The sequence below is a fragment of the Notothenia rossii genome (genome assembly GCF_949606895.1).
Source record: "Notothenia rossii genome assembly, chromosome: 2".
In the NCBI taxonomy this organism is placed as follows: Eukaryota; Metazoa; Chordata; class Actinopteri; order Perciformes; family Nototheniidae; genus Notothenia; species Notothenia rossii.
The window spans coordinates 55,345,739-55,369,719 of NC_136904.1; the positions used below are offsets into that span (position 1 = coordinate 55,345,739).

The 23,981-nt window shown below is 42.9% G+C and overlaps 2 protein-coding genes and 1 long non-coding RNA gene across 5 annotated transcripts in view; 2 read left to right on the forward strand and 1 right to left on the reverse strand.

Moving 5' to 3' along the window:
• Positions 1-444: 444 nt before the first annotated feature.
• On the forward strand, positions 445-11,245 carry pknox1.1 (pbx/knotted 1 homeobox 1.1). Its single transcript, XM_079662692.1, is given in 12 exon segments — positions 445-531; positions 2,021-2,055; positions 2,057-2,129; positions 3,400-3,530; positions 3,774-3,945; positions 7,207-7,416; positions 7,666-7,819; positions 7,924-8,021; positions 8,142-8,270; positions 8,362-8,438; positions 8,777-8,943; positions 9,444-11,245. Coding segments are annotated over 12 exon segments (1,500 nt in total). The 5' UTR covers positions 445-459; the 3' UTR covers positions 9,626-11,245.
• The window catches only part of tmprss3a (transmembrane serine protease 3a), a 42,798-nt gene continuing 29,656 nt past the window's right edge, over positions 10,840-23,981 (reverse strand). Inside the window, exons 10-13 of one of the 3 annotated variants that reach the window (XM_079662688.1) lie at positions 21,245-21,340; positions 20,960-21,102; positions 12,534-12,683; positions 10,840-11,433 (exon numbers count right to left, since the gene is read on the reverse strand). In XM_079662688.1, the coding sequence (XP_079518814.1) occupies positions 11,389-11,433; positions 12,534-12,683; positions 20,960-21,102; positions 21,245-21,340 (434 nt within the window). In that variant the 3' untranslated portion in view covers positions 10,840-11,388. Of the gene's footprint in view, positions 11,434-12,533; positions 12,684-17,971; positions 18,994-19,213; positions 21,103-21,244; positions 21,341-23,981 lie in introns of those variants that run through there. The other 2 variants (XR_013804804.1, XM_079662689.1) reach the window with 2 other exon arrangements.
• Positions 12,906-15,054, forward strand: LOC307028012. The gene is made up of 2 exons (XR_013804811.1): positions 12,906-13,467; positions 14,331-15,054. It is a non-coding gene; the product is annotated as an uncharacterized lncRNA (long non-coding RNA).

Sequence of the window (23,981 nt, forward strand, 5' to 3'; positions counted from 1 at the left end):
TCTGTTTTGCCTGGTCTGATTCTGTTTTGCTTTTAATAAAGGAATAGGCTTATGAAGGGATAGACAAAGATCAAACGCTTTTATGCAGCTTTCCTGCCTAAGGGGGTCATTTGAATAGAGCTGAGTGTGCAAGTGGTTTATCTCTTTCTATTGTAATTATTACACATTTTCACTCCCTTAGCCTGCCTGCTTGCAAATACTGTCCCTATTATCCCAGCTATATTGATTATAACTTTTAGGAGTAAACAATCAGCTTTTGTTGTGAATATAATGAGAAATTATGCATTAAGAAATATATAGCTGGAAATACACATAAAATCTGTTCTGTAAACGGGGTCAGTGAATTGCGTTAGCAAGCAAAATACCCAGGAGGGCACAAAGGGAAAGGCAGCAGGACGTCATGTCTCCGCCCACCTTATACATATTCATGAGCCGAGCGCCCCTGCGTGCCCTTACGTGATGACGCAACGCGACAACTGCGGGTCCCGATTGCTGCAGCCGCTTGTCAGTGTGACGAAGATTGGCACTCAGGTAAGCTGTCACTCAAAATCCCTCTTTTTCCGTTCCCTATCAATCAAAAGATCTGGGCCGCACGCAAAAATGCCCCGGGGCGAGCAGTGCGGACCTAGTCAGGGCAGCGGAGGGTGTTTTTGGAAGGAAGGCAGAAGCGCTAGAGCTCCGGAAAGAATAATACAATCTGTATACAAGGGAGGGGGGGTAAAAAAATATGTCGGCGTTTTGGGGGCAGAGGAGGATTGTGGAAAAGCAAAGGGCGAGAGCTAGAAACGAGGCCTGACAGTCGTAACGTTAGCGCGGAGGGGAGGGGAAGGAGAGGGCAGCTGTCCCCGCTTGATTGATTGACTTGTGTGGGAAGGGTTTGACAATCATCGAGGCTAGCCTGATGTGCAGCCAATGCTTCTTAATATCATTGCAGTCGTATTAGTGTGTATTGCTTTCAAGAAATGCATTTTCATTTGAAATGTTAAATGAGCAATGCTAACGCTCTTTGAGACAACATCTTTCGTATCCATCCGCAGCGGGGTCTTTTTTTTTTGTACCTGCCTAGCTAGGTTAGCTTGTTTTCTTGGCAGTGATCCCCCTTGCTAAATATGGCGCGTCACATTTGGCCTCATCGTACAGTATACGAAACACGAATAAGATAACAGTACCTGACTAACGTTAGCTGTGTCTCGGACATACGGTCCTCTTTTAGGTAACCTTTATTGTGCTCGTGAGCTAACGCCAATGTGGCGTTAACGGTACATGCTGGCCAACAAATACTGTGGAAAACAAGGCTTATTCCCGCCGAGCTGCTTAGTCTGCGAATAACACGAACGTTATAGTACATTGGGGTTAAGGTGTTAACCCAAAGGCTTTATTACACTTGTATCTCTCCTTGCCGCCACAAAGGGTGGGTAGCTAACACAGGGCTAACAGCTAAGCCCGTCGTGGTGTGTGTGTGTTTAACAGCAGTTGCAGGGTGGCCTTATAACTGCCAACTATTATTATAACAGTGTACCTAGGGTATATAGCTCAACCCTCGCTGTTTTCTGATATTGGTGTAAACAGAAATGCTTATTAATGTTGAAGCGATATATTGAAATAAATCAGTAACGTTATCCACTCATATTTAACCTCCCCTCCTTAGCGTATTTTCTGTGTGCCCCCATATTCTCTTGTTATGGCCCAACGCGTGTGCAAACATCCAAACCACATAGTTTATGGTATGACTTCTCTACATGTCCTTCAAATGCTTCACACTTTTGGGTCATATTCAGGAGTAAATATTTGATCATAGTGTCTGTTTTATGCTCACCCAAAGTTGTCTGTTATTGATTCAGTATACGTTGTTTTGTAGCATGGAAACAGTGCTTCATTTCCCCTTGATCACATAAGTGTATTTACAAAGCTAATGATAACTTAAACTCTGACTTTTTCACGGTGCATTTTTTTTAAAGTTTTGCCTACACTCCAGGAATGTTTAACAGGTAGTCTAACTGAAACTATGTGTATTGTGTAGGTTGGCCACCTGTCCCTCTCTATAATGCCCAGGTGTTTGCAGCATCTGCAGTGAAGTGATGGCAGCCCAGTCGGTTTCCATAGACAAGTACCCAAAGGGAGAGCAGCAGGTGGGTGACAGGGAGGCATTTGGGTTGGACCCTGAAGCCTTCACAACCTTCTACAAGTTCCTGAACTGCCCTTTTTTTTGCAAGTTTAAAAAAAAAGATAGTCAACTGCAACATTAAAAGACCGTTTCTGAAATAACAACACCTAAATGTTTCTGACTTCAGCTGTCAGCATTGTCACTCTTTGCCCATGGATCCCCAGTTATTTGTAGTAGTGATAAGTTGAACTGGATTGTTAAACAAAGAGAAACACTTGCATGTAACACTAGAGCACAGGCAATGTTAATGCTATTACATCAGTTTTAATAATCTGCTGCCTGCTTGTCTGTCTGTCTGCAAAAAAAAATCACTTTATGAGATATACTGATGATGAATAAAGCCCTATTTTTCTGACTAGTCTTTCTGTTTATGAGCTTATATAAATTGCTTACATTAAGTGCCAAATTTGGGGGTGTTGAGAGCTGAAAATGATCTATGACTAATGAGAAATGTTCCACCTCAAGCAAGTGATTATTTGTAGCTACTTTGTGCTCAATCTCATACATTGTTCATTCAGTCACATGGTATGGGATGAGAGTTATGGTCCTGGAAAAGATCCTGGGTTGCGAGTAGGCAGGCACGGGGTTGAAATGTGTGAAAATAAGAAACCTGGCTCCCACTCGATGAGTAAGCCTCTAGTGGAGGGTTTGGAGGCTACAGCCACATATTAATTTACATTAGGTGATTTGTAAATGTCTGTGTACACACAGGTTCTGGATAAGTGTAGGCTTGCATTGTAATTTGAAGGCAACACTCTGCAAGTAGTCTAGCTATAGTGTGCTCACAGAGCGATGACAAAAGACCTGAGGGCATGAATGAATGAAGACATGTTATTTTGTCGGAAATGTATGGCAGTCATTCTCAGGTCACAAGTATTACAGGGAAACAGGAATAAACTCAGTTCCGTAACTTGCATCAAAGAGTGCTGATGAAGGATTTATAACTCGTATCAACACCTCCTTCTGCATTATTAAAGACTTTTCATTGTTCTTTCAAAAGCATTTAGTGTTGTGAAAAATGCATAGCTTTTGTGGATTTCCGACCATGCCCTCATGACTTTCTAAAGGCTTCGTATTAAAACAAGGCTCAGTGTTAAGCTTTGCCTCCAGCTACTCTTGGTCTTCACATGATGTCTTTGTGTCTCTCATTCTCCGCTTCTCTTCTCACCTCTTCCCTCTGTTTCTGTTACTCTGTAGCTTTCTTTTCTCACTTCTTTGTTTCCTTTTTCCAACAGATGCAAGGTGTAGTAAAGGTAGACGGAGATTCCGAGCAGAAGTATCTTGAGGGGACGTTGGCAGAGGTGCCCAGCCCAGCCCCTACAGAGCCACAGACACCCATGGACGTGGACAAAGCCTCCATATATCGGTGTGTGTGTGTGTGTACAACACCCCGTATTCGTAAATCAGTGTACATTCCTTCACATTAGCCAGTAGGAAATATCACATGACAAGTCCTCTCCTTTGCTCATGTGACTCTAATGTACCATCTGGTATTTAATAATGTTAAGAGTGTGTTTTTGTGCTTTTCATTCATTTTAAAATGATGTGGTATCTGTCGGTATTTGTTTTCATGTACACTAAATGCCGTTTGTTTTTCCGCACCTCACAGGCACCCCCTGTTCCCTCTCTTGGCCCTGCTGTTTGAGAAGTGTGAACAGTCCACGCTCAGCTCTGATTGCATCACCTCGGCCAGCTTCGACGTGGACATTGAGAACTTTGTCCGCAATCAGGAGAAAGAGGGCAAGCCCTTCTTCAGCGAGGACCCTGAACTCGACAACTTGGTGAGAACCCTCTCTATGTCAGATTTTTGGCTGCTGTTTTTCTTTTGTTTGTTTTATATCATCTTTGTGGGATTTTGGTGCCACATACCAAAATATAACTCAAATGGTATACCTTCTTAAAGTGTTTACTGGTGGAGATGTTACAATCTCTATAAAAAAAAAAGAGCGAAGTTTTGGCTCCCAGATTAGTCTTCACTAAGAAAACACTGAATGTGGTCGGGAGGGGCTTATAAGTCAGTTTGAGTAAATGTTGTTGACAGACCAGGGTTGTGGTTGAATTGTCACTTTAGTTTAGGAACCTTCCTAACCTAGTGAAATGACCCGGAAGTCCCTCAGTGACAGCCATGATAGGTGCCGTTCGAATTCTCTAGATGAGGGTTGTGGTCGGATAATCCAAAAATCAGCTCCTAACGTCTAACCCTATCCTATTCCTTGACCTCTGAGTGAAACGTCACGGGGTTAAGGGATAGTGGATAGGAGAATTCAAAAGGACCTAGGAGAAGAGACTGCGGTACTTAGAGAATCCGACTGCACTTTCACTATCCGACGTGTTTATGATGCGCAGAGGCGCGGGAAGGTATTTTGAGTGGGGGTGCTGAGGTGCTGGACTCAAGTGAACACTATTACGGGCACTATAGAGCACGCACAAAAGCGCGAGCACCAGGGGCGCTACAGTGAAATGTTCTACTGCAACACTCCCCACACGCAAACACACAGTAAACCCGCGACTACTACAATGAAGGCTCGATAATCAGCTCACGGCATATAGGCAGGGGTAAAGTGCTATTTTTTTATGAGTGGGGAGCGGACCTCACCTCCTCTAGGGGGTCCTCACCTCCTCTAGGGGGGTCTGGGGGGATGCTCCCCCAGGAAGATTTTTTTTAAATATTGAAGTTAAAATCATCAATCTGGTGCACTTTGAGAGCAACATTAAGAGATCTATGGATACATCTCTCAACACCTATATGAAAAACAACTGTAATCAGATGTTCTTTTTCTTTATGAATATTTTACAAATCACTCCTTTTTAAACTGTATTCTTGTTTTACTGCCATATAGTATTTCATAACTGTTTAACGGTGTGCCGCGGAAATAATCTTTTGAACTTTAAATTAGACACACTGGTTCTGTGCTCCAAGTGGGCAGGATGAACATGAATGAGTCCACTCAGGGTTAAAAGCTCTGTTCTCACTGTCCACTTTCCTCTTCTTTGAGAGCGCCATGTGTAATTAGTTGTCTCTCCCTGTCTGCCGCTAATATGCCTGTTCACTTTCCTCTCCGCTTCTCTCTGCCGGGCTCTTGTCTCCTTCGCCCCCTGTCGGCAGCGGTTAAAATAGAATCGCCCCGTAAAAATTGAAATCCCCTATTAATGTATTGATTAAAGGTCCGGGTCCGTATAGGTCGGCGTCTGGGTCCGGATCCAAACCGCGGTCCGCCTGTTGCCGACCCCTGCTCTAGATGATAGGAAAGGTGGTTTCAAACTTCCTTTATAACCTCCTTTAGCTTAGGAACCACTGGACCTCCCTTACCGAGAGGAGAGGAGAAAAAGCTGCCCCACAATGCCTTGCAGCCGCAGCATGTGCCGTCACACAACAGTCGGCCGTTCACGGAAACAAACGATTATGACGGAGAAATGATATCATGAAAGTTACGGTGCTTATTAAGCATTTTAAAACGTATGTGGTAAGTTGCCAAAGTGCTTTGTTTTGAACGTTCATCAGTATTATAATCAAAAAGAGAAATATGAACATTAGTTTTTACTGAAATGATCAAATAAGGTCAACATTTCACTGAGCTGTGTGGGGTTTGTTCAACTTTTAAAAGATGTTTGAATGGTGATATGCACAGTGATAGATGTTAAGGACTAACGTTTATAATAAATACATTTGTATTGATTTTAAGATCTTTTCAAACAATCATACGTATTGGGATCATTTGTATTACTGTGGACCGGAGGGAGAGGGTGACGAGTATAAGTTTCACTTTCCTTTTTATTTCAATTCCAACTTTGGTCATGAAGAATATGTTTCTGTTGTCCACGTTCAAAACGCATAAAGCAACAGCATCAGAGCACGGTGCAGAGTCTCTAGATGAGTTTACAGTAGTCCATCGTTCTTATTAAACATCCATGTTGTAGTCCGCTGTATAGAACACTGTAGTGTCCATAGTTTCCCCACAGCAGCAGACGCACATTTATGACGTCATAAACACGTGGGATAGTGAAAGTGCAGTCGGATTCTCTAAAGTACCGCAGTCTCTTCTCCTAAGTCCTTTTTGAATCCTCCTATCCACTATCCCTTAACCCTGTGACGTTTCACTCAGAGGTCAAGGAATAGACGATAGGGTTAGACGTTAGGAGCTGATTTTTGGACTATTGGACCGCAGCGATGTGACTGGGGGTAATCTCAGCGTGATTTCAGATCCCACTGGACCGTCGGCTCCCATTCATATCAAGTGCAGATCATTTGTTTGGAATTATTACATATGCAGGTGACCGAAAACCAATTTGAGTTCTGAGGCCAAAACAGGGATGTGAGGTATTTCAAAAAGAAATACAAAATGGAACCCCAACTCACTTACACACTCGCTAGTCACCTTTAACCTCATCAGCATGGTGAGGTGCAGCTTTCTCCACTTGCTACAGTTAAATATGAGTGAAAACTGAATAACACTGTAACACAGCGCATGGAGCAATCAATTACATTTCCTCAAATACAGCATAGAGAACTTAGGAAACAAAGTTTAATGGAATTGGAAAGATTAAGGAAAAGGAAGGCAACACACTCTGTTCTGTTTCTGCTCTGGTAATGACTAAGGCTAAATAAACTCTGAACCAGACGCTGGTACCAGAAGTATGACCAGGGCACACACTTTGAGTTCTCTGACTGTGGAAACCTGATGGCTTCAAATATGATAAACAGTCCCCGTTACACACCTAGAAGATAAAAGTGGGATTGTTTGACAGTGGGTTGTGTGTGCGCAGTATTACCATTTGAGTCAGACCTGCACTGTCCACACTGTCAGCTGTCGGCAGTGCAGATTTTACTAAACTTTCACCGTGCTTTGTTATTTGTATAATGACACATCATTCCTGGCGTAATTGGTTTTCATCATAGTTAAATACTACAGGTATTAAATGTGTATGACAGTACCTTACTGTAAGTGTCTAAATTCCCAACATCAGCCACGTAAGAAGATACACGACGGGGACTCTGATCCCGTAGACTGTCTAAAGCTGTTTTTTCTGCTTCTGACCTGTAGATGGTGAAAGCCATCCAGGTGCTGCGCATCCACCTGCTGGAGCTGGAGAAGGTGAGTGACCTGTGTAAGGACTTCTGCAGCCGCTACATTGCCTGCCTCAAGACTAAGATGAACAGCGAGACCCTGCTGAGTGGAGACCCGGGGAGCCCCTACTCGCCCGTGCAGGGCCAGGTCCAGGGTTTCTCCCCTATCAAGACTCCGGTATGGACTGTAGGTGGACTCTACACATCACCACACATTTAGAGTGCGAGAATCATGTACCACCAGCAGGTGGCTCTTTGAGTGCCTTAAGAAGTTAACATCTCATGCATGACACTGACAATTCTTTTTTATTTCTTTACATTTTAATTTCATCCTTTAACCTGCTACACTGTGTCAGCAAGTGTCATGTCAAAGTGCTCTGAAGTGTGAGCCAGCATGGGCAACAAACAGTGACTTTGCCCTTTATGTGTTGTGCAGACCCCCAGCTCTATCTCAGGGACCATCAGTCCTCAGGGTCAGATCGTGGTGCCAGCATCAGCCCTGCAGCAAGGGAACGTTACCGTGACAGCCGTCAACCCCACCCAGGTGGTCGCAGGTATGTCACCATGGCATACAACAACTCCGCCCTCAGGTACTGTACTGTTCTCACAGCAGCATTCTGTAAGGACACTGATCAGCAGCCAGCACACAGCAAAGCACATTATATTCAGGTATGTGTGTTTTTATTGACTCCAGGTGGGACGGTGTACCAGCCTGTTACAGTCGTCACTCCTCAGGGTCAGGTGGTAACACAGGCTCTTTCTCCCGGGACAATACGCGTCCAAAACAATCAGGTTTGTCTCTTTGTGACTGTGATGCTGCTGTATTTGTAAATAATTGGTTCCTTGGCGATTGCTGGCTATTAACTCAAACATGTAAATTCAGAAAGTCTAACTGCCTGTTTGTGTGCTCAGCTCCAGCTGCAGTTTCACCAGGACCTGAACCTCTTTAATCATGACGACAACTCATCTAAGAACAAACGTGGCGTTCTACCTAAACTGGCCACCAATGTCATGCGCTCGTGGCTCTTCCAGCACATAGGGGTGAGTGTGTGTGTGTGCTTCAAATGTTTGCCTGTGTAACTGCAATCCTACCAAAAGACTGAGGCCTCTATTCTCCTGTCCTTTTCTGTAGCACCCATACCCAACAGAGGATGAGAAGAAACAGATTGCCATTCAGACAAACCTGACACTTCTGCAGGTCAACAACTGGTGAGTTTGCCGACAGAACCACAGCCCAGCACCGTCCCAAGTTCATGTCAGGACGTTAGGGTAACGTTTTCTCCCCAGTGTTCTGTCAGCTCCAGAGACAAGACTTGGCTCTTCTTTAAAAGGAACTGATTTACTATTTTCTTCTTTATTTCAATTTTATATTAATACAAATGTGGCTGGAGCGGTAATAACATGTTTCTGTGGTTGGATCACCGCAGAACAAATATTTGTTTCTTTACTAAGAGAAAAGCAGCTGAATTTAGTTTAAGTTTAAGTTAGTTTTGGTCACAGATTAGACTCCAGCCTCCCCTCAGATCTGAGTATTCTCCTGTTTCCAGGTTCATAAATGCCAGGAGGCGGATCCTGCAGCCCATGTTGGATGCCAGCTCCTCTGAGACACCAAAAGCCAAGAAAAAGACGCCTCAGAACCGGCCGCTGCAGCGCTTCTGGCCCGACTCCATCGCCACAGGAGGGGGGGGCCAGCAGCAAGTCACCATGCCTGATGGTACACAAGAAATAATCATGAAATAGTCTTTATCCTGTGTAACACACTGGAACAACACCTCAATAAGTGAACAGGACCTGTGTTTCACTGTGTGTGTGGGTATGTGAAGGGGTTCATTTTGAGATCACAGCAAGTTGTCTGCCTCAATCTCAATCATTGCCATCCCACAAGTCATTTAGCGAAAATTGAATTTGCTTTACCTTGAAATGTCCTCGACACTGTCAGAATCAGAATAACTGTATTCATCCCACATATGGGACATTTACAATTGTTACAGCAAAGAGCCAAAGATAGCTTAATATAAATAAATAATAAAACAAATATTAAAGCTAAAAAACTAGAAAGTAATCCACCATGAAAAGATGGTGGAGCATGTCAGGTATTATTCAGGTTTGAAGTCAGGATTATTAGCTGCTCAGCTTGTGCTCTCAACATATATATTTTGTAGTCTTTTTTTTCTTGCACCAGCTTTCACTGAGTCATTGTCCTCTCCTTTTCAGGGACAATGGTGACGATGAACATGGAGAGTCTGCAGAGCCTGACGTCAGACGGGGCCACTCTGGCAATACAACAGGTGATGCTGGGGGGCCACAGCGAGGACGAGTCGGGGGACAGTGGAGACGAAGACGATGACGTGGACATGGCCGGGCTAGGCCTGGACAACAGCGACTCGTTGCAGTAGAGGACACACACCTCACACTCTGAACTACACACAAGACATGTGTCAATAGTTCTCTTAAAATCCTAGTACAGACACACATTAGGTTTACATCCAGCACAAAGTACAGGACGTCCCGCTCCTGCACTCCGACCCCCCCACCCTGCTGAATAGCAGTTTATGCTGAGTACGTACATCAGGAGTTTCCTTTCAGAAACCCTTTTTTCATTATTTAGTTGATGTATGCGAGTGCACTTTTTGTATATTTAAGCTCAAAAAGATGAAATCAAACAGAAGAAAAAGTAAGTGTTTAACACTTGAAGCAAGTTTGTATGCTCCGTTGATAAATGTGATCTATGATTTGTTTCTCGGCCCCTGTTCCCCGTCCCCAGTTGAATTCTCATTTTGGATGCCAACAATTTTCAAGTTGTATCTGTAAGGGTTTGTCTTCACGTTTTGCATGCTTGTGTTTGAGTAGATGTGCGCATATTTGCGACGGACTCCGCGGCTCTCACTCGGGCCCCTGCAGGCCAAGCAGAGCCTAGTGGAGAGATTTAAAAAGGCTCACTCGGGCCCCTGCAGGCCGAGCAGAGCCTAGTGGAGAGATACAAAAAAAAAAAAAGGAGAGATGCTTATTTTTATATACAAACGTATGAAATTCGTGTTTTTTGTTTCATTTTTGTGTTCTCCTGTTTTGTAAGGAATATTTATGTACAGATTCATAATTAAAGTTAGCGACCCTGTTTTCCAGGGTTCTTTGAATTTTTCTAAAAAAAAACAAAGGAATTGAATCCTGATGAAAATGACTATTTAAATTGGTTTTAAACTTACAATACTAACATGGCCTTACCTGTGTTCTTTTTTTAAAGAATGATTGCCAAGAAGCACAAAAACAAAGTCTGACCCTTGGTGAAATTGGTCAAAAGGACACTAAACTGCAGTCCATGTGTGTGGTTCTGTAAAGCATTGTTAATAATGTTACTTTGCGTACTGCAACATCCATGTTATGTGAAGTAATCTTTCACAATAACTCGATAGCAGTGCTCAGATTTCTTGCATACACTTTTTCCCTCATTGTGTATAACATACGTTATGTCTTTTAATCATTTGACAGTAGTAGCAAACTTTCTAAAATGCACAATCCAGAACACTATGCTAACCACACAATCACAAGGGTCTGAGTAACCACAGTGAGGTCTGAGCTCCATCGACAAGAAGCAGTGGACTTTTTGCACGCGTTAAACTTTTATTTATGTACATGTAGATGCTGTGCTGAAAACAGAGCAGGTGTTAAGTTGAGCGCCGGCCTGAGGGATGCTGTGGCCCTCTGCCACTACAATCAAATGTAGTGGCAGAGGGCTCCACATCTCTATCAATATGTTGATATTACTTCACAAATAGGGTGCCTCTTGTTTGAAAATCTGTACAACAATTGTCTGTCAATAGCTGCAGTATCTGGTTCATTTCCTCTTGTAAAGTTGAGGCCTGGAATGGTTATTGATGCAGCTGAGGGTGGGGGGACACTGGGTGGGCTCTCGTCGAGCTCTCGGTTCCTCACTTGCTTTTTATGAAGCGTTGTTCACTTTTCTCTTGTCTGTTTTGCCTTAGAGCTTTCTATTTTGGAATAAACGATGCCTAACTCTCTGCTGTTCCCCGTCTCTCTGTTCCTTAAACGTTGCCTCCACACAGGGTATGTGCGGATTAAACCCTCTGCCATTCTGCTGTCATTGTTTATCTCTGTAGTCCTGTCATTTGGAATCATCCAAACTGAGTAATCACATGGTGCTTCAGTTGTCTGTGCTCAGAGCTGGAGAGTTAGAATCCTCTTCTCTCTGAAAGACAATGTGGAAAATAACAGTTGAACACAATGGACACTGAAACAAGTCACAGTAATGATCTAGTTATGACAACTGACACCATCTGAGTCCTTTAAAACAATTCTTTACAAATTGTTATGGCCAAGCGTGGTTCATTAATTTTCAACTTTTGTAAAACTTACAAATACAGTATACTAATGTAGTGAAACGGATGCATAAGGTTATTTCCATGACAATTAAAACCATTGCATAAATTCACTCAGTGATTTACATTTGTTTGCATGTTGTCTGAGAGATGCTGTACATGGAAACAAGCCCAGTTTAATTGATTAACATTACAAATTCTTAAAGGTGAAAGGAACTTGGTGTCAAGTGTAGCATTTCAAAGCTTTTATGATATAAAGATAGCTGCTGTACTCGGATTCCACAAGGAGGAGAACCAGCTGTTGGTCAGACATCTCACAACAAAGTCCCCAACAGCTGTGCAGAGGTCAGCTGAACAAACAGGGGCCTTCTTAAATTCCCCTCTGTCAGAACAACCTGATAGCCATATTAACCAGGCCGCCGCACCACTCCTAACACCCCAACACTGTCCTGCAGGGTGGTGTTCAGTCAAGATGTCCATTGTTCTTGCTATTTTAAGTAGGAATAATTTCAAGCAAAAAAACATGGCTGATTCAGCGATAACATAAAGGTAGGCTCTGTTCACAACTGAAAAAAATGCACTAAGAATTCAGTGGAGTGGAGACGTGCAGCAGAGCCGTAATGCAGCAGGCTCCAGAGCTAATGCTAACCTGACATCCTCACAGGCTCCAGAGCTAATGCTAACCTGACATCCTCACGGGCTCCAGAGCTAATGCTAACCTGACATCCTCACAGGCTCCAGAGCTAATGTCCTCGTATACCAGCCGCTCTGAAACAAGCAGCTAAAGTGAGTCCAGGAGTAATTTATGATATTTTTGACAACTCTGTTTATACTATAATGACATGTTGTTAAACTATGGTGTGTGTCCTGCAGAAATATGGTGACCATATGGTGAATCTTCTTCAGTAGGCCTACTAGCTTTCCAAAGGCCAAACATACTGAAAGAGGACACAGCTTGCCATGTGCTGACCTCCATCTGTTGGCGGATCCAGCTGAGCGACTGTGTGATGCTGGTGTAAACGCCCGGTTTGTTCCTCATAGCGCATCCAATCCCCCAGCTGGTTGCACCAACCAGCTTCCATACAGAGTCCTGACAGGCCAGAGGACCTCCACTGTCGCCCTGAACACACACACACTTTTTGGGTTCTTTTTTTGAAATTACAGATTTTATTTCTATGGAGATTTTAGACTTTTAGTAGTATTGGTAAAATAAACCTATAATGACATTTGATTTCACAGGTCCTGTAGTTTCTGTGTTATTCTGTAGAAATGAACTCTGAAATCACAATGGGGTTTAATGCTTCAAAGAACCCCGGGCCCCTTCTCACTTCAGTTAAATGGATTCCTTGCGTCCCTCACTTGCGTCGTTTCCCTGCGACTAGTCCCTCCCACCAGGGAAGCATGGAGAGATGCAAGGAAACCACGAGAAGCAGGGAAATGAGTTTTAAGAGCAATAGAGAGGCGAAGTCCCTCCCCTTCCGGGAGCCTCCATGGGACCCCGGAAGCGGAAAATTATACATTGAATTCAATGGAGAGAGAAAACGTATCTTTTGATCCCGTTTCAATTGTGCCACGAATGACACATATGATGTTTGTCAATTTAAAAGAACATTTTGCAAGTCAAAAAAATTAAAATGTGTCGTAAAACTGTGAAGTAACACATTTTTTTGTGTTAAGCCGCTCAGTGAACTACATGTCTCTGGTCCCGCACAATACGCGTCACCAACACAAAGATGGCCGTCACGTTGGCACATTTAACCTCATTCTTTCAGAATGAGAATAAAAGTATAAAACGAGGTGAAAATCACTACAAGTCCGGGCACGTTGAGAGCTGTACATACACGAAAGGGGAGTTAGTCGGTTCTGTAAGAGCCAGCATGCGGGACCGGCTTTACAAGGTTTCGGTGAGTAATATGAGTGCAATGTTAACAGGTTAATGTCAGTCAATAAGGAGGAGAATGAAAAAGAAGATGATGAACCACAGACCCGGCATATAATGACTGCAGTGTGCAGGGCTGTGTTAATTTATGTTACTGTTATCAATAGCATTAGTTGACTGAGAAAACCGTCAAGAAAAAAAGTTTAGCGATGTTACGAGTCGACAAGCATAATATGAACCACGGCTGTGATTGACAACCTGGACAGCCAGTCAGAAGCTAGAATGCCAACCTAGAGAGCCAATCAGAACCTAGAACGGGTGTACTGTATACGGGTTTGTATGCTGTGGATAACATTAGTGTTCACAAGAACAAGGTACACTCCCGTGTTTTGTTTTAGTTGCTCTTCAGATTGAAGCGGCCAGTTTTATATCGACTATATGTGTGATCTCCTTTTTACATCTCGTTGTGTCATTTCAGTTTATTTGCTGTGTGTAGATTCAAGGATTTAGGTTATCTTGTCAATTTGTTTGGTTATCTAGGCACAGCTGTGTGTGACTCCCTCTGGTACACTGGTATGTTTTCCTAATGTAGAGAGCATTGATTAATTCATAAACTACACACTGAGTCTAGACCCTGACCAAATCCTTTTTTGTTGATCAAATGTTTTTCAAAAATGTAATACACATTTAAAAAAATACAATGTACAATCACAACCAATACAACACAAATTACAAAAAATTCAGAAAAAACAAACAACAACAATCAGACAAGAGGACAACATTTTGGAAAAATAAACCCTCCCACCCCCAGATCTGGACCATCCTTGTATTGCTCATTCAATCTATTATAGCATGTTAACAAACATGGTACTTACTTTATTTGTACAGATCTACATGGGAGAGGATGGCGCGATGCAGAGCGCTGTCTGTGGTTGTGCACGGGGGATGTACAAATGCAGCCACGCTGCAGCATTGGCAATATTTGCCATGTGGCAGATCAGCTCCACAGAAGTTGAGTGCCAGTGGAGGAAGCCTGGCACTTCAAAAGTAGTCCAGCCGGTGTCTCAACTCTACCAACAACAAGAGGAGACATACAACCCACTGGCCAGAGACATCGCCACTGAGGAAGTAGACTTGTTCAGGTCTCCACTGAGGGGCGCAGCGTGGCATGGCATGGCTTTTGTCACCTGAGCCAGAGCTGCAGCCTCAACATCAGGCCATTTTCAACGTGCCGGAGCTGGTGAAGGAGCGTGGGGGTCGGGGGCTTGAGGCAATTATTGCCTCAATGCGACTGGGCAGAGACCATTAAGCTGCCATCCAGACAGCCACCGTAGGACAGCGGACAAATCCTCAGTGGCAGTTACACAGGCAGGGCAGGTTGACAGCCAATAATTTTGGTGCTGTGCTGAGGTCGGGACTTTCATCCACTCCATGCGCGTCCCTCATGAAGAGGGTGCTAGGGGGGTACAATTTAGACGGAGTCATGGCTGTCAACTGGGGAGTTGTAAACGAGGTGTGTTTGGCCAGTGTGTTTGGCCTTTTAAGTGTGACACATATGTAGTGATAAATGCTTCACCTGACCACTGTTCCTAAATAAAAAAAGTTTTCTGCATCGTCAGTCATTTTTTCCAAATAATTACCAATATTTCACAAATTCTTCATGTAAACTTAAGAGCACAGCTGTATGTTGAGTGTCAGCTTTGCTTGGTTCATCTTACTGGGTGGGGGGGGGGGGGGGGGGGGGGGGGGGCAGCTACATGGATGTCGGTGCAGTCCACAATCATTTTGCAGTTGAAAGCAGAATGAATTTATTATTGACTCAGAATGAAGCACAACTTCATGTCATACAGTTCATTGACTTTATTTGTAATTGTGTAAAAACATATGAGCATTGATTAGCAAGCAGGACCTGCAGGAACAGAGAACGGTGATGGATGGAGCTGGGGAGAGAGAAGAATAAAGAAAACAGATCAACTTTATTATCGGATATTAAAATTTCTATTTCAAAACAAGTTGCCACTCTTACAGTTTTCTAGTATGTAAAGATGATTTCACATGACCTATGCAAAATATCACACTCAATACATGTGTGTCTCTGGGGGGTGCATTGTGCCTTTGATGTATATAAATAATATACCATAACCAAATACTATCACGTACAGTGGAAATCAGGTTGCCAGAGCAGGTCAGTGTGCATGTTCCTCAGGGTCTCAGCAGTTACAGGTGAGTTAAAGACAATAAAAGAGAAACAGGTCAGTAACAACACTTTAAAGTAACAACACTGAATAATTATCTCTTTTAATAATGTTCTCTCAGTAATCACTCAACTACTGTCTTTCCAACAAACAGATTGACTCACTCTCACTGTCATCACAATGACACATGTCCAGAAGAATGTCACGCAAAGCTCCCTGCCTGCCTGCCTTCCTTCGACTCTCCCTGAACTGCTTCCTTAGCACCCGGTGGAGGGCGCAGCAGGCCACTCTTCAAATGTTTCACGAAATACTTACCATGATGACTAATCTTACTGTTTAACATTTTGGTGTACTTCATGTAATAAAATAATAACTTAATGGTAAGGCTACTAAAAATGACAAGGCTAAGTAATGTAATGCTAACTAACGTGCTCGCTACTCGTCGCTACTAGCTAGGTAGCTAACTTGACTATGTTCCATGCACAACATGTATATTACCTATGATATTACCTGATATGTCTGATCCAGCGACTCCTGGTCCTTTCATAAGACGGGAAGCGATAGAACGAGCAAGTGGTATGATCACTTTTGTGATTACAACATGGTACAAAGCACACAGGCATCTTGTAAAAGTGAATTTATTGGAGCAATCTCTTATATTTATTGGAGGGAATAAATCAGTTATGAAATCTTCTTCTTCGCTTTAATTACGAGTCGCAACCACTTGGAGCATTATCGCCTGTGACATCACATGCGCGACCCAGAATGGGATTTGGGATTTGTAGTCTTTGTAGTCGCGTATCTTTCATAGTCTTATATTTCAACAGTATTACGACAAAATGTGACTTTTTTGACATGGAAATGATTGTTTAAGATTGACAAACATCATATGTGTAGTTCGTGGCACAATTCAAACGGGATCAAAAGATACGTTTTCTCTCTCCATTGAATTCAATGTATAATTTTTCGCTTCCGGGGTCCCATGGACCGGAAGTAGATGGGCGTGACTTCGCCTCTCTATAGAGAGGCGAAGTCCCTCCCTTTCCGGGGGAGCTCATGGGACCCCGGAAGCGGAAAATTATACATTGAATTCAATGGAGAGAGAAAACGTATCTTTCGATCCCGTTTGAATTGTGCCACGAACTACACATATGATGTTTGTCAATTTAAAAGAAAATTTTGCAAATAAAAAAAATAAAAATGTGTCGTAAAACTGTGAAGTAACACATTTTGTTGTGTTAAGCCGCTCAGTGAACTACATGTCTCTGGTCCCGCACAATACGCGTCACCAACATAAAGATGGCCGTCACGTTGGCACATTTCACCTCATTCTTTCAGAATGAGAATAAAAGTATAAAACGAGGTGAAAATCACTACAAGTCTGGGCATGTTGAGAGCTGTACATACACGAAAGGGGAGTTAGTCGGTTCTGTAAGAGCCAGCATGCGGGACCGGCTTTACAAGGTTTCGGTGAGTAACATGAGTGCAATGTTTAACGTTAATGTCAGTCAATAAGGAGGAGAATGAAAAAGAAGATGATGAACCACAGACCCGGCATATAATGACTGCAGTGTGCAGGGCTGTGTTAATTTATGTTACTGTTATCAATAGCATTAGTTGACTGAGAAAACCGTCAAGAAAAAAAGTTTAGCGATGTTACGAGTCGACTAGTATAATATGCCCACGGCTGTGATTGACAACCTGGACAGCCAGTCAGAAGCTAGAATGCCAACCTAGAGAGCCAATCAGAACCTAGAACGGGTGCACTGTATACGGGTGTGTATGCTATGGATAACATTAGTGTTCACAAGAACAAGGTACACTCCCGTGTTTTGTTTTAGTTGCTCTTCAGATTGAAGCGGCCAGTTTTATATGGACTATATGTGTGATCTCCTTTTTACATCTCGTTGTGTCATTTGAGTTTATTTGCTGTGTGTAGATTCAAGGATTTTGGTTATCTTGTCAATTTGTTTGGTTATCTAGGCACAGCTGTGTGTGACTCCCTCTGGTACACTGGTATGTGTTTTCCTAATGTAGAGAGCATTGATTAATTCATAAACTACACACTGACTCTAGATCCTGACCAAATCCTTTTTTTTTATCAAATGTTTTTCAAAAATGTAATACACATTTAAAAAAATACAATGTACAATCACAACCAATACAACACAAATTACAAAAAATACAGAAAAAACAAACAATAACAATCAGACAAGAGGACAAAACTATGGAAAAATAAACCCTCCCACCCCCAGATCCGGACCATCCTTGTATTGCTCATTCAATCTATTATAGCATGTTAACAAACATGGTACTTACTTTATTTGTACAGATCTACATGGGAGAGGATGGCACGATGCAGAGCGCCGTCTGTGGTTGTGCACGGGGGATGTACAAATGCAGCCACGCTGCAGCATTGGCAATATTTGCCATGTGGCAGATCAGCTCCACAGAAGTTGAGTGCCAGTGGAGGAAGCCTGGCACTTCAAAAGTAGTCCAGCCGGTGTCTCAACTCTACCAACAGCAAGAGGAGACATACAACCCACTGGCCAGAGACATCGCCACTGAGGAAGTAGACTGGTTCAGGTCTCCACTGAGGGGTGCAGCGTGGCATGGCATGGCTTTTGTCACCTGAGCCAGAGCTGCAGCCTCAACATCAGGCCATTTTCAACGTGCCGGAGCTAGTGAAGGAGCATGGGGGTCGGGGGCTTGAGGCAATTCTTGCCTCAATGCGACTGAGCAGAGATCAGCAAGCTGCCATCCAGACAGCCACCGTAGGACAGCGGACAAATCCTCAGTGGCAGTTACACAGGCAGGGCAGGTTGACAGCCAGCAATGTTGGTGCTGTGCTGAGGTCGGGACTTTCATCCACTCCATGCGCGTCCCTCATGAAGAGGGTGCTTGGGGGGTACAATTTAGACAGAGTCATGGCTGTCAACTGGGGAGTTGTAAACGAGGTGTGTTTGGCCAGTGTGTTTGGCCTTTTAAGTGTGACACATATGGTGATAAATGCCTCACTTGACCACTGTTCCTAAATAAAAAAAGTTTTCTGCATCGTCAGTCATTTTTTTCAAATAATTACCAATATTTCACAAATTCTTCATGTCAACTTAAGAGCACAGCTGTATGTTGAGTGTCAGCTTTGCTTGGTTCATCTTACTGGGGGCAGCTACATGGATGTTGGTGCAGTCCACAATCATTTTGCAGTTGAAGGCAGAATGAATTTATTATTGAATCAGAATGAAGCACAACTTCCTGTCATACAATACATTGACTTTATTTGTAATTGTGTAAACAAATATGAGCATTGATTAGCAAGCAGGACCTGCAGGAACAGAGAACGGTGATGGATGGAGCTGGGAAGAGAGAAGAATAAAGAAAACAGATCAACTTTATTATCGGATATTAAAAATTCAATTTCAAAACAAGTTGCCGCTCCTACAGTTTTCTAGTATGTAAAGATGATTTCACATGACCTATGCAAAATATCACACTCAATACATGTGTGTCTCTGGGGGGTGCATTGTGCCTTTTATGTATATAAATAATATACCATAACCAAATACTATTACGTACAGTGGAAATCAGGTTGCCAGAGCAGGTCAGTGTGCATGTTCCTCAGGGTCTCAGCAGTTACAGGTGAGGTAAATAAAATAAAAGAGAAAAAGGTCAGTAACAACACTTTAAAGTAACAACACTGAATAATTATCTCTTTTAATAATTTTCTCTCAGTAATCACTCAACTACTGTCTTTCCAACAAACAGATTGACTCACCCTCACTGTCATCACAATGAAACATGTCCAGAAGAATGTCATGCAAAGCTCCCTGCCTGCCTGCCTTCCTTCGACTCTCCCTGAACTGCTTCCTTAGCACCCGGTGGAGGCCGCAGTAGGCTACTCTTCAAATGTTTCACGAAATACTTACCATGATGACTACTCTTACTGTTTAACATTTTGGTGTACTTCATGTAATAAAATAATAACTTCATGGTAAGGCTACTAAAAAGGACAAGGCTAAGTAATGTAATGCTAACCAACGTGCTCGCTACTCGTCGCTACTAGCTAGGTAGCTAACTTGACTATGTTCCATGCACAACATGTATATTACCTATGATATTACCTGATATGTCTGATCCAGCGACTCCTGGTCCTTTCATCAGACGGGAAGCGATAGAACGAGCAAGTGGTATGATCACTTTTGTGATTACAACATGGTACAAAGCACACAGGCATCTTGTAAAAGTGAATTTATTGGAGCAATCTCTTATATTTATTGGAGGTAATAAATCAGTTATGAAATCTTCTTCTTCGCTTTAATTACGAGTCTCAACCACTTGGAGCATTATCGCCTGTGACATCACATAAGCGACCCAGAATGGGATTTGTAGTCTTTGTAGTCGCGTATCTTTCATAGTCTTATATTTCAACAGTTTTACGACAAAATGTGACTTTTTTGACATGGAAATGATTGTTTAAGATTGACAAACATCATATGTGTAGTTCGTGGCACAATTCAAACGGGATCAAAAGATACGTTTTCTCTCTCCATTGAATTCAATGTATAATTTTTCGCTTCCGGGGTCCCATGGACCGGAAGTAGATGGGCGTGACTTCGCCTCTATGGGACGTCGTATGGTCGTTTCCTCTGGAGCGTCACGTGAAGCGACGTCCGTTTGTGATGACGCTGATCGTCTGACAGCAGCCAGCTCTGTCCTCGTTATTTCCGCAAACACCCCCGCCTCTGTTAGTACACATTTACTGACACAAAAATGTGTATCATCTGTTGTAGACCCAAATACATTTAATAAAATAAGAACTAATTCTCAAAAAAGATAAACGCCATTCTTAAAATGTATAAACGAAAAAAGCGATCATGAAAATGTTTCCAATAAATGAATAAAATGATTTTTGACCACTTTGTTGTTTAGATATATCACATATTTGTAACTAAATTATACATTAATTGAAACAAAACACGGTATAAACTGAGGAGTGACTCCCTTGAGGTTCATGTATTTTCTTCAATCTGCTGGGAAACTGCTCTCATGTCAAGAAGCATCAGATCAGTGCATGTGCTGCATCGTCCAATCAGTGAGCGATACACAGTAAGGGGGCGGGGCGAGTGTCTGAGGATTTCATCGAAGGATGGTCTGGTGGTTCCTCGGTTATAGCTCCTCCATTATCGCTCCTCGCTCCTCCGGCAAAAATAAGGCCATTGGGACACTACTCAAGATGGCGCAGACAAATCAACTTCCGGTGAGATCGAGACCGAGGAGCGAGGAAATGAAAAATAAGAGAAGTGAGAAGGGCCCCATGTGTACCTGGCAGGAGTCAGTTCCTCCCTCCAGGTATCCTGCACACAGCATCCAGGAGGAGATGAAGCCCTGGTAAACCTCCGGCTGGTTGCAGGTCTTCGTGGAGAGCAGCGGCACCATGGCAGAACGCAGAACCACACTGGTCTCTCCTGGAAGAAAAAAACTATTTCAAGCATGTATGTATCGGAGAGTGCAGGAACACTAGCGTTATTACATTACACCTGGCGGAATGTTACAACATTCAAAAAGCTGCAGATGAAATAATAGAATCAAAGTCCTGTTCAGACTCACCTTCATCCTCAGTGGCTCCCCATCCAGAGATCCAGCACATGGTGCCCTCCTCAAACTCCTCCCCATGGTTTGGCAGGCAGATAGGTTCCACAAAGCCTACAGAGCCATCTATAATGAACTACTTATCCCAGACACCTTTCACCAACAGGACCAACATCTATCAATCAATCATCCAGCTAATGTGTAATTACACCCACATCCTGTTTTCGTGTGGTAGCTGTTTGGACAGAAATGACACAACATCAGTTTCGGAGATACAACTCCGTCAGGGGAAGAAGTGAAAAAGGTGAGGACAAATAGATGAGAGCCGACACTCAGACCTCAGACAACTGAAAGGCCTACAATTATTGACACTGTCAGAAGGCTAGAAACCGGAGAGAGGTGGGAGATAGCAGACTGAGAGACTGAAGGGAGGTAAAGGTGCGTTTCATTTCAACTTGGAAGTACAGAATCTGAGTTTAGCGGTTTTTGTTAGCCATATAGCCACTTTCGACTCCAACAAAACCATCAAGAGGACACAGATGACACGGCTGTGGTGGTCCTGATCACAGATTGCTAGGCCAAGCTGAAAGAAGTAGAACAGCAACATAGTCCAAAATGTCCACAAGACTAAGGAGCTGATCGTGGCCTTGGGGAAGAAAGAAGAAAGCCCCCCTTCAAATCCACTGACTCGCTGGGGACTGGTTCACCTCAGACGCTTGAGGAAATTCCAGCTATCCTCTCAAATGCTTAAGAATGTCCACTCCTGACAGGGAACAGTGGTGGTGTAACATCAGGAAACACGGTAAGGTGCTCTAACCTGCCTAAGGCATATTTACAGCAGACGCGCCAACAATAAGCCTTGGAAAATTATTAAGGATCCCAGCCACTTCAATCATGGACATTTCTCCCTGCGAAGATCTGAAAGATTCAGATTATGCCAGGCCAGCTCTGAGAGGCTCAGCACGATTGAGATCTGGAGCTATACATGATGTAATGAACACATGAACATAGAGCAGGATTAGGATCTGGAGCTATAGGCCTACATGATATAATGAACACATGAGCAGGATTGAGAAAGAGAATGAGGTCATGAAAAAGCGGTTAAAATCAGTAGCGTGGCGGGGGGGGGGGGAAATTAGGGGAAGCCAATAATACGTCCTTTCCTTTGGGGTTGGGGGGGGGGGGGGGGTGTGGTGGTCAATGTAATAACGTAACCAGACTAGTGATTACAGCGCCCGGTATCATTTTACACACATTTGTATCATACAGATAAAGGATTTACACACGCCTGTTATCTATGGCGTTATATTTGTGCCTCTATCCTGAGCACGCAATGAAACATGTTGAGCCTAGAAAATGCGATTGAGCGCACACTTGGACATTTTTGAGCACAGAGAAATATATTTTCTCTCATAAAACTCCTGCAACGTGCGCAAGCAGACCGCTGCACGCGCTCTCTCTCCCTCGCTCGCTCGACCTCTCCACCCTGTGCGCGCTCAGCTTTGCCTGCCTGCTCGCTCAAGTTGTCACAGCGTTACAAATGTGCCACGAAACCAACCAATCGGAGAACTGGAGAAGGTCAATTCTGATTGGCTGGTCCAGCACCATGTAGAGAGAAGAGTTGCGACAGCGGAAGTCCAAAATGCTTGATTGTCACGTGGTTCAGAGAGACTCAGAAAGTTCCCGGAAGTTTGTGGCGGGCCATTTGAATCACGATTTGAATGCATTGATAACAGGATAGAAATGCAATTTTTGGTAGTTATTGGTCAATAAAGGTTATGATTTGCAATATGTATACAACATATCGATATGTGTATGTAGTTACATCAATGTGTTTTGTTTTAAAAAAAATGTAAAATGTGTTCATATTTGAGGATTAAGACAAAATAAGAAGTACTTTATTGATACCAATTGGGGAAATGTTTACGCTGCAGCAGCAAAAGACAAGGCATTGTACATTAGACAGTTAAAAGACTAGAATTAAACAATCAAAAATGTAAACATCTTAAATAGAAATAACATAGCATTACAAAAAGTAGAAAATATACATGGATAGTGTGAACAGCTATCTTACCTGTTAACATACATGTTAGGCTAACGTTGCCTTGGTTACAGAGCCTGTTGCTGTTGTTTATTGCTTTTAATTCTTTAAAACAAATATTATCTTCTTAAACTTGTATGAGTCAAGAACATCACATCCTTATTGATATATTTAGAGGGAGGGAAGGAAGGAAGGTTTCAAAAATTCTGATTAGAATCATTTCTACCATTTCTTTAATTCATGGTGTTTTCACTAATCCCCTGGTAATTGAGGACATAAGTCATCTAAATGACTAATGTAATCTTTATGACTTTCAGAAAGGACAGGAGACCGACAGGTCCCTATCAATGATTGTCAACTGACAGCACAGTGAGTCAAAGCACAAGCAGCAACAGCATGATGATGTTAAATGTGTTGTTTTAGGAACATCCATGTAAATAAATGGAATTCAATAAACATTGAATAGCATGCGTGCAGTTTGTCTGTGCCTTTTCCTCTGTGTTGTCCTGGCATATAGTCTCCCTCATAGTTTGCTGTGCTGCTGGGGGATGCTCCAATCAGTCATAGAAAGGAGTACACATGTACGGCTTCCCCACTGACACAGAGAGGAGGAAAGAAGGGCTGGCTCAAGTCAGCAGGAGCCTTTTAACTATCACAAAAGACAACAACAGCAACAAAATATGTGAGGTAATCATATTTTTCACAAAACGAAGA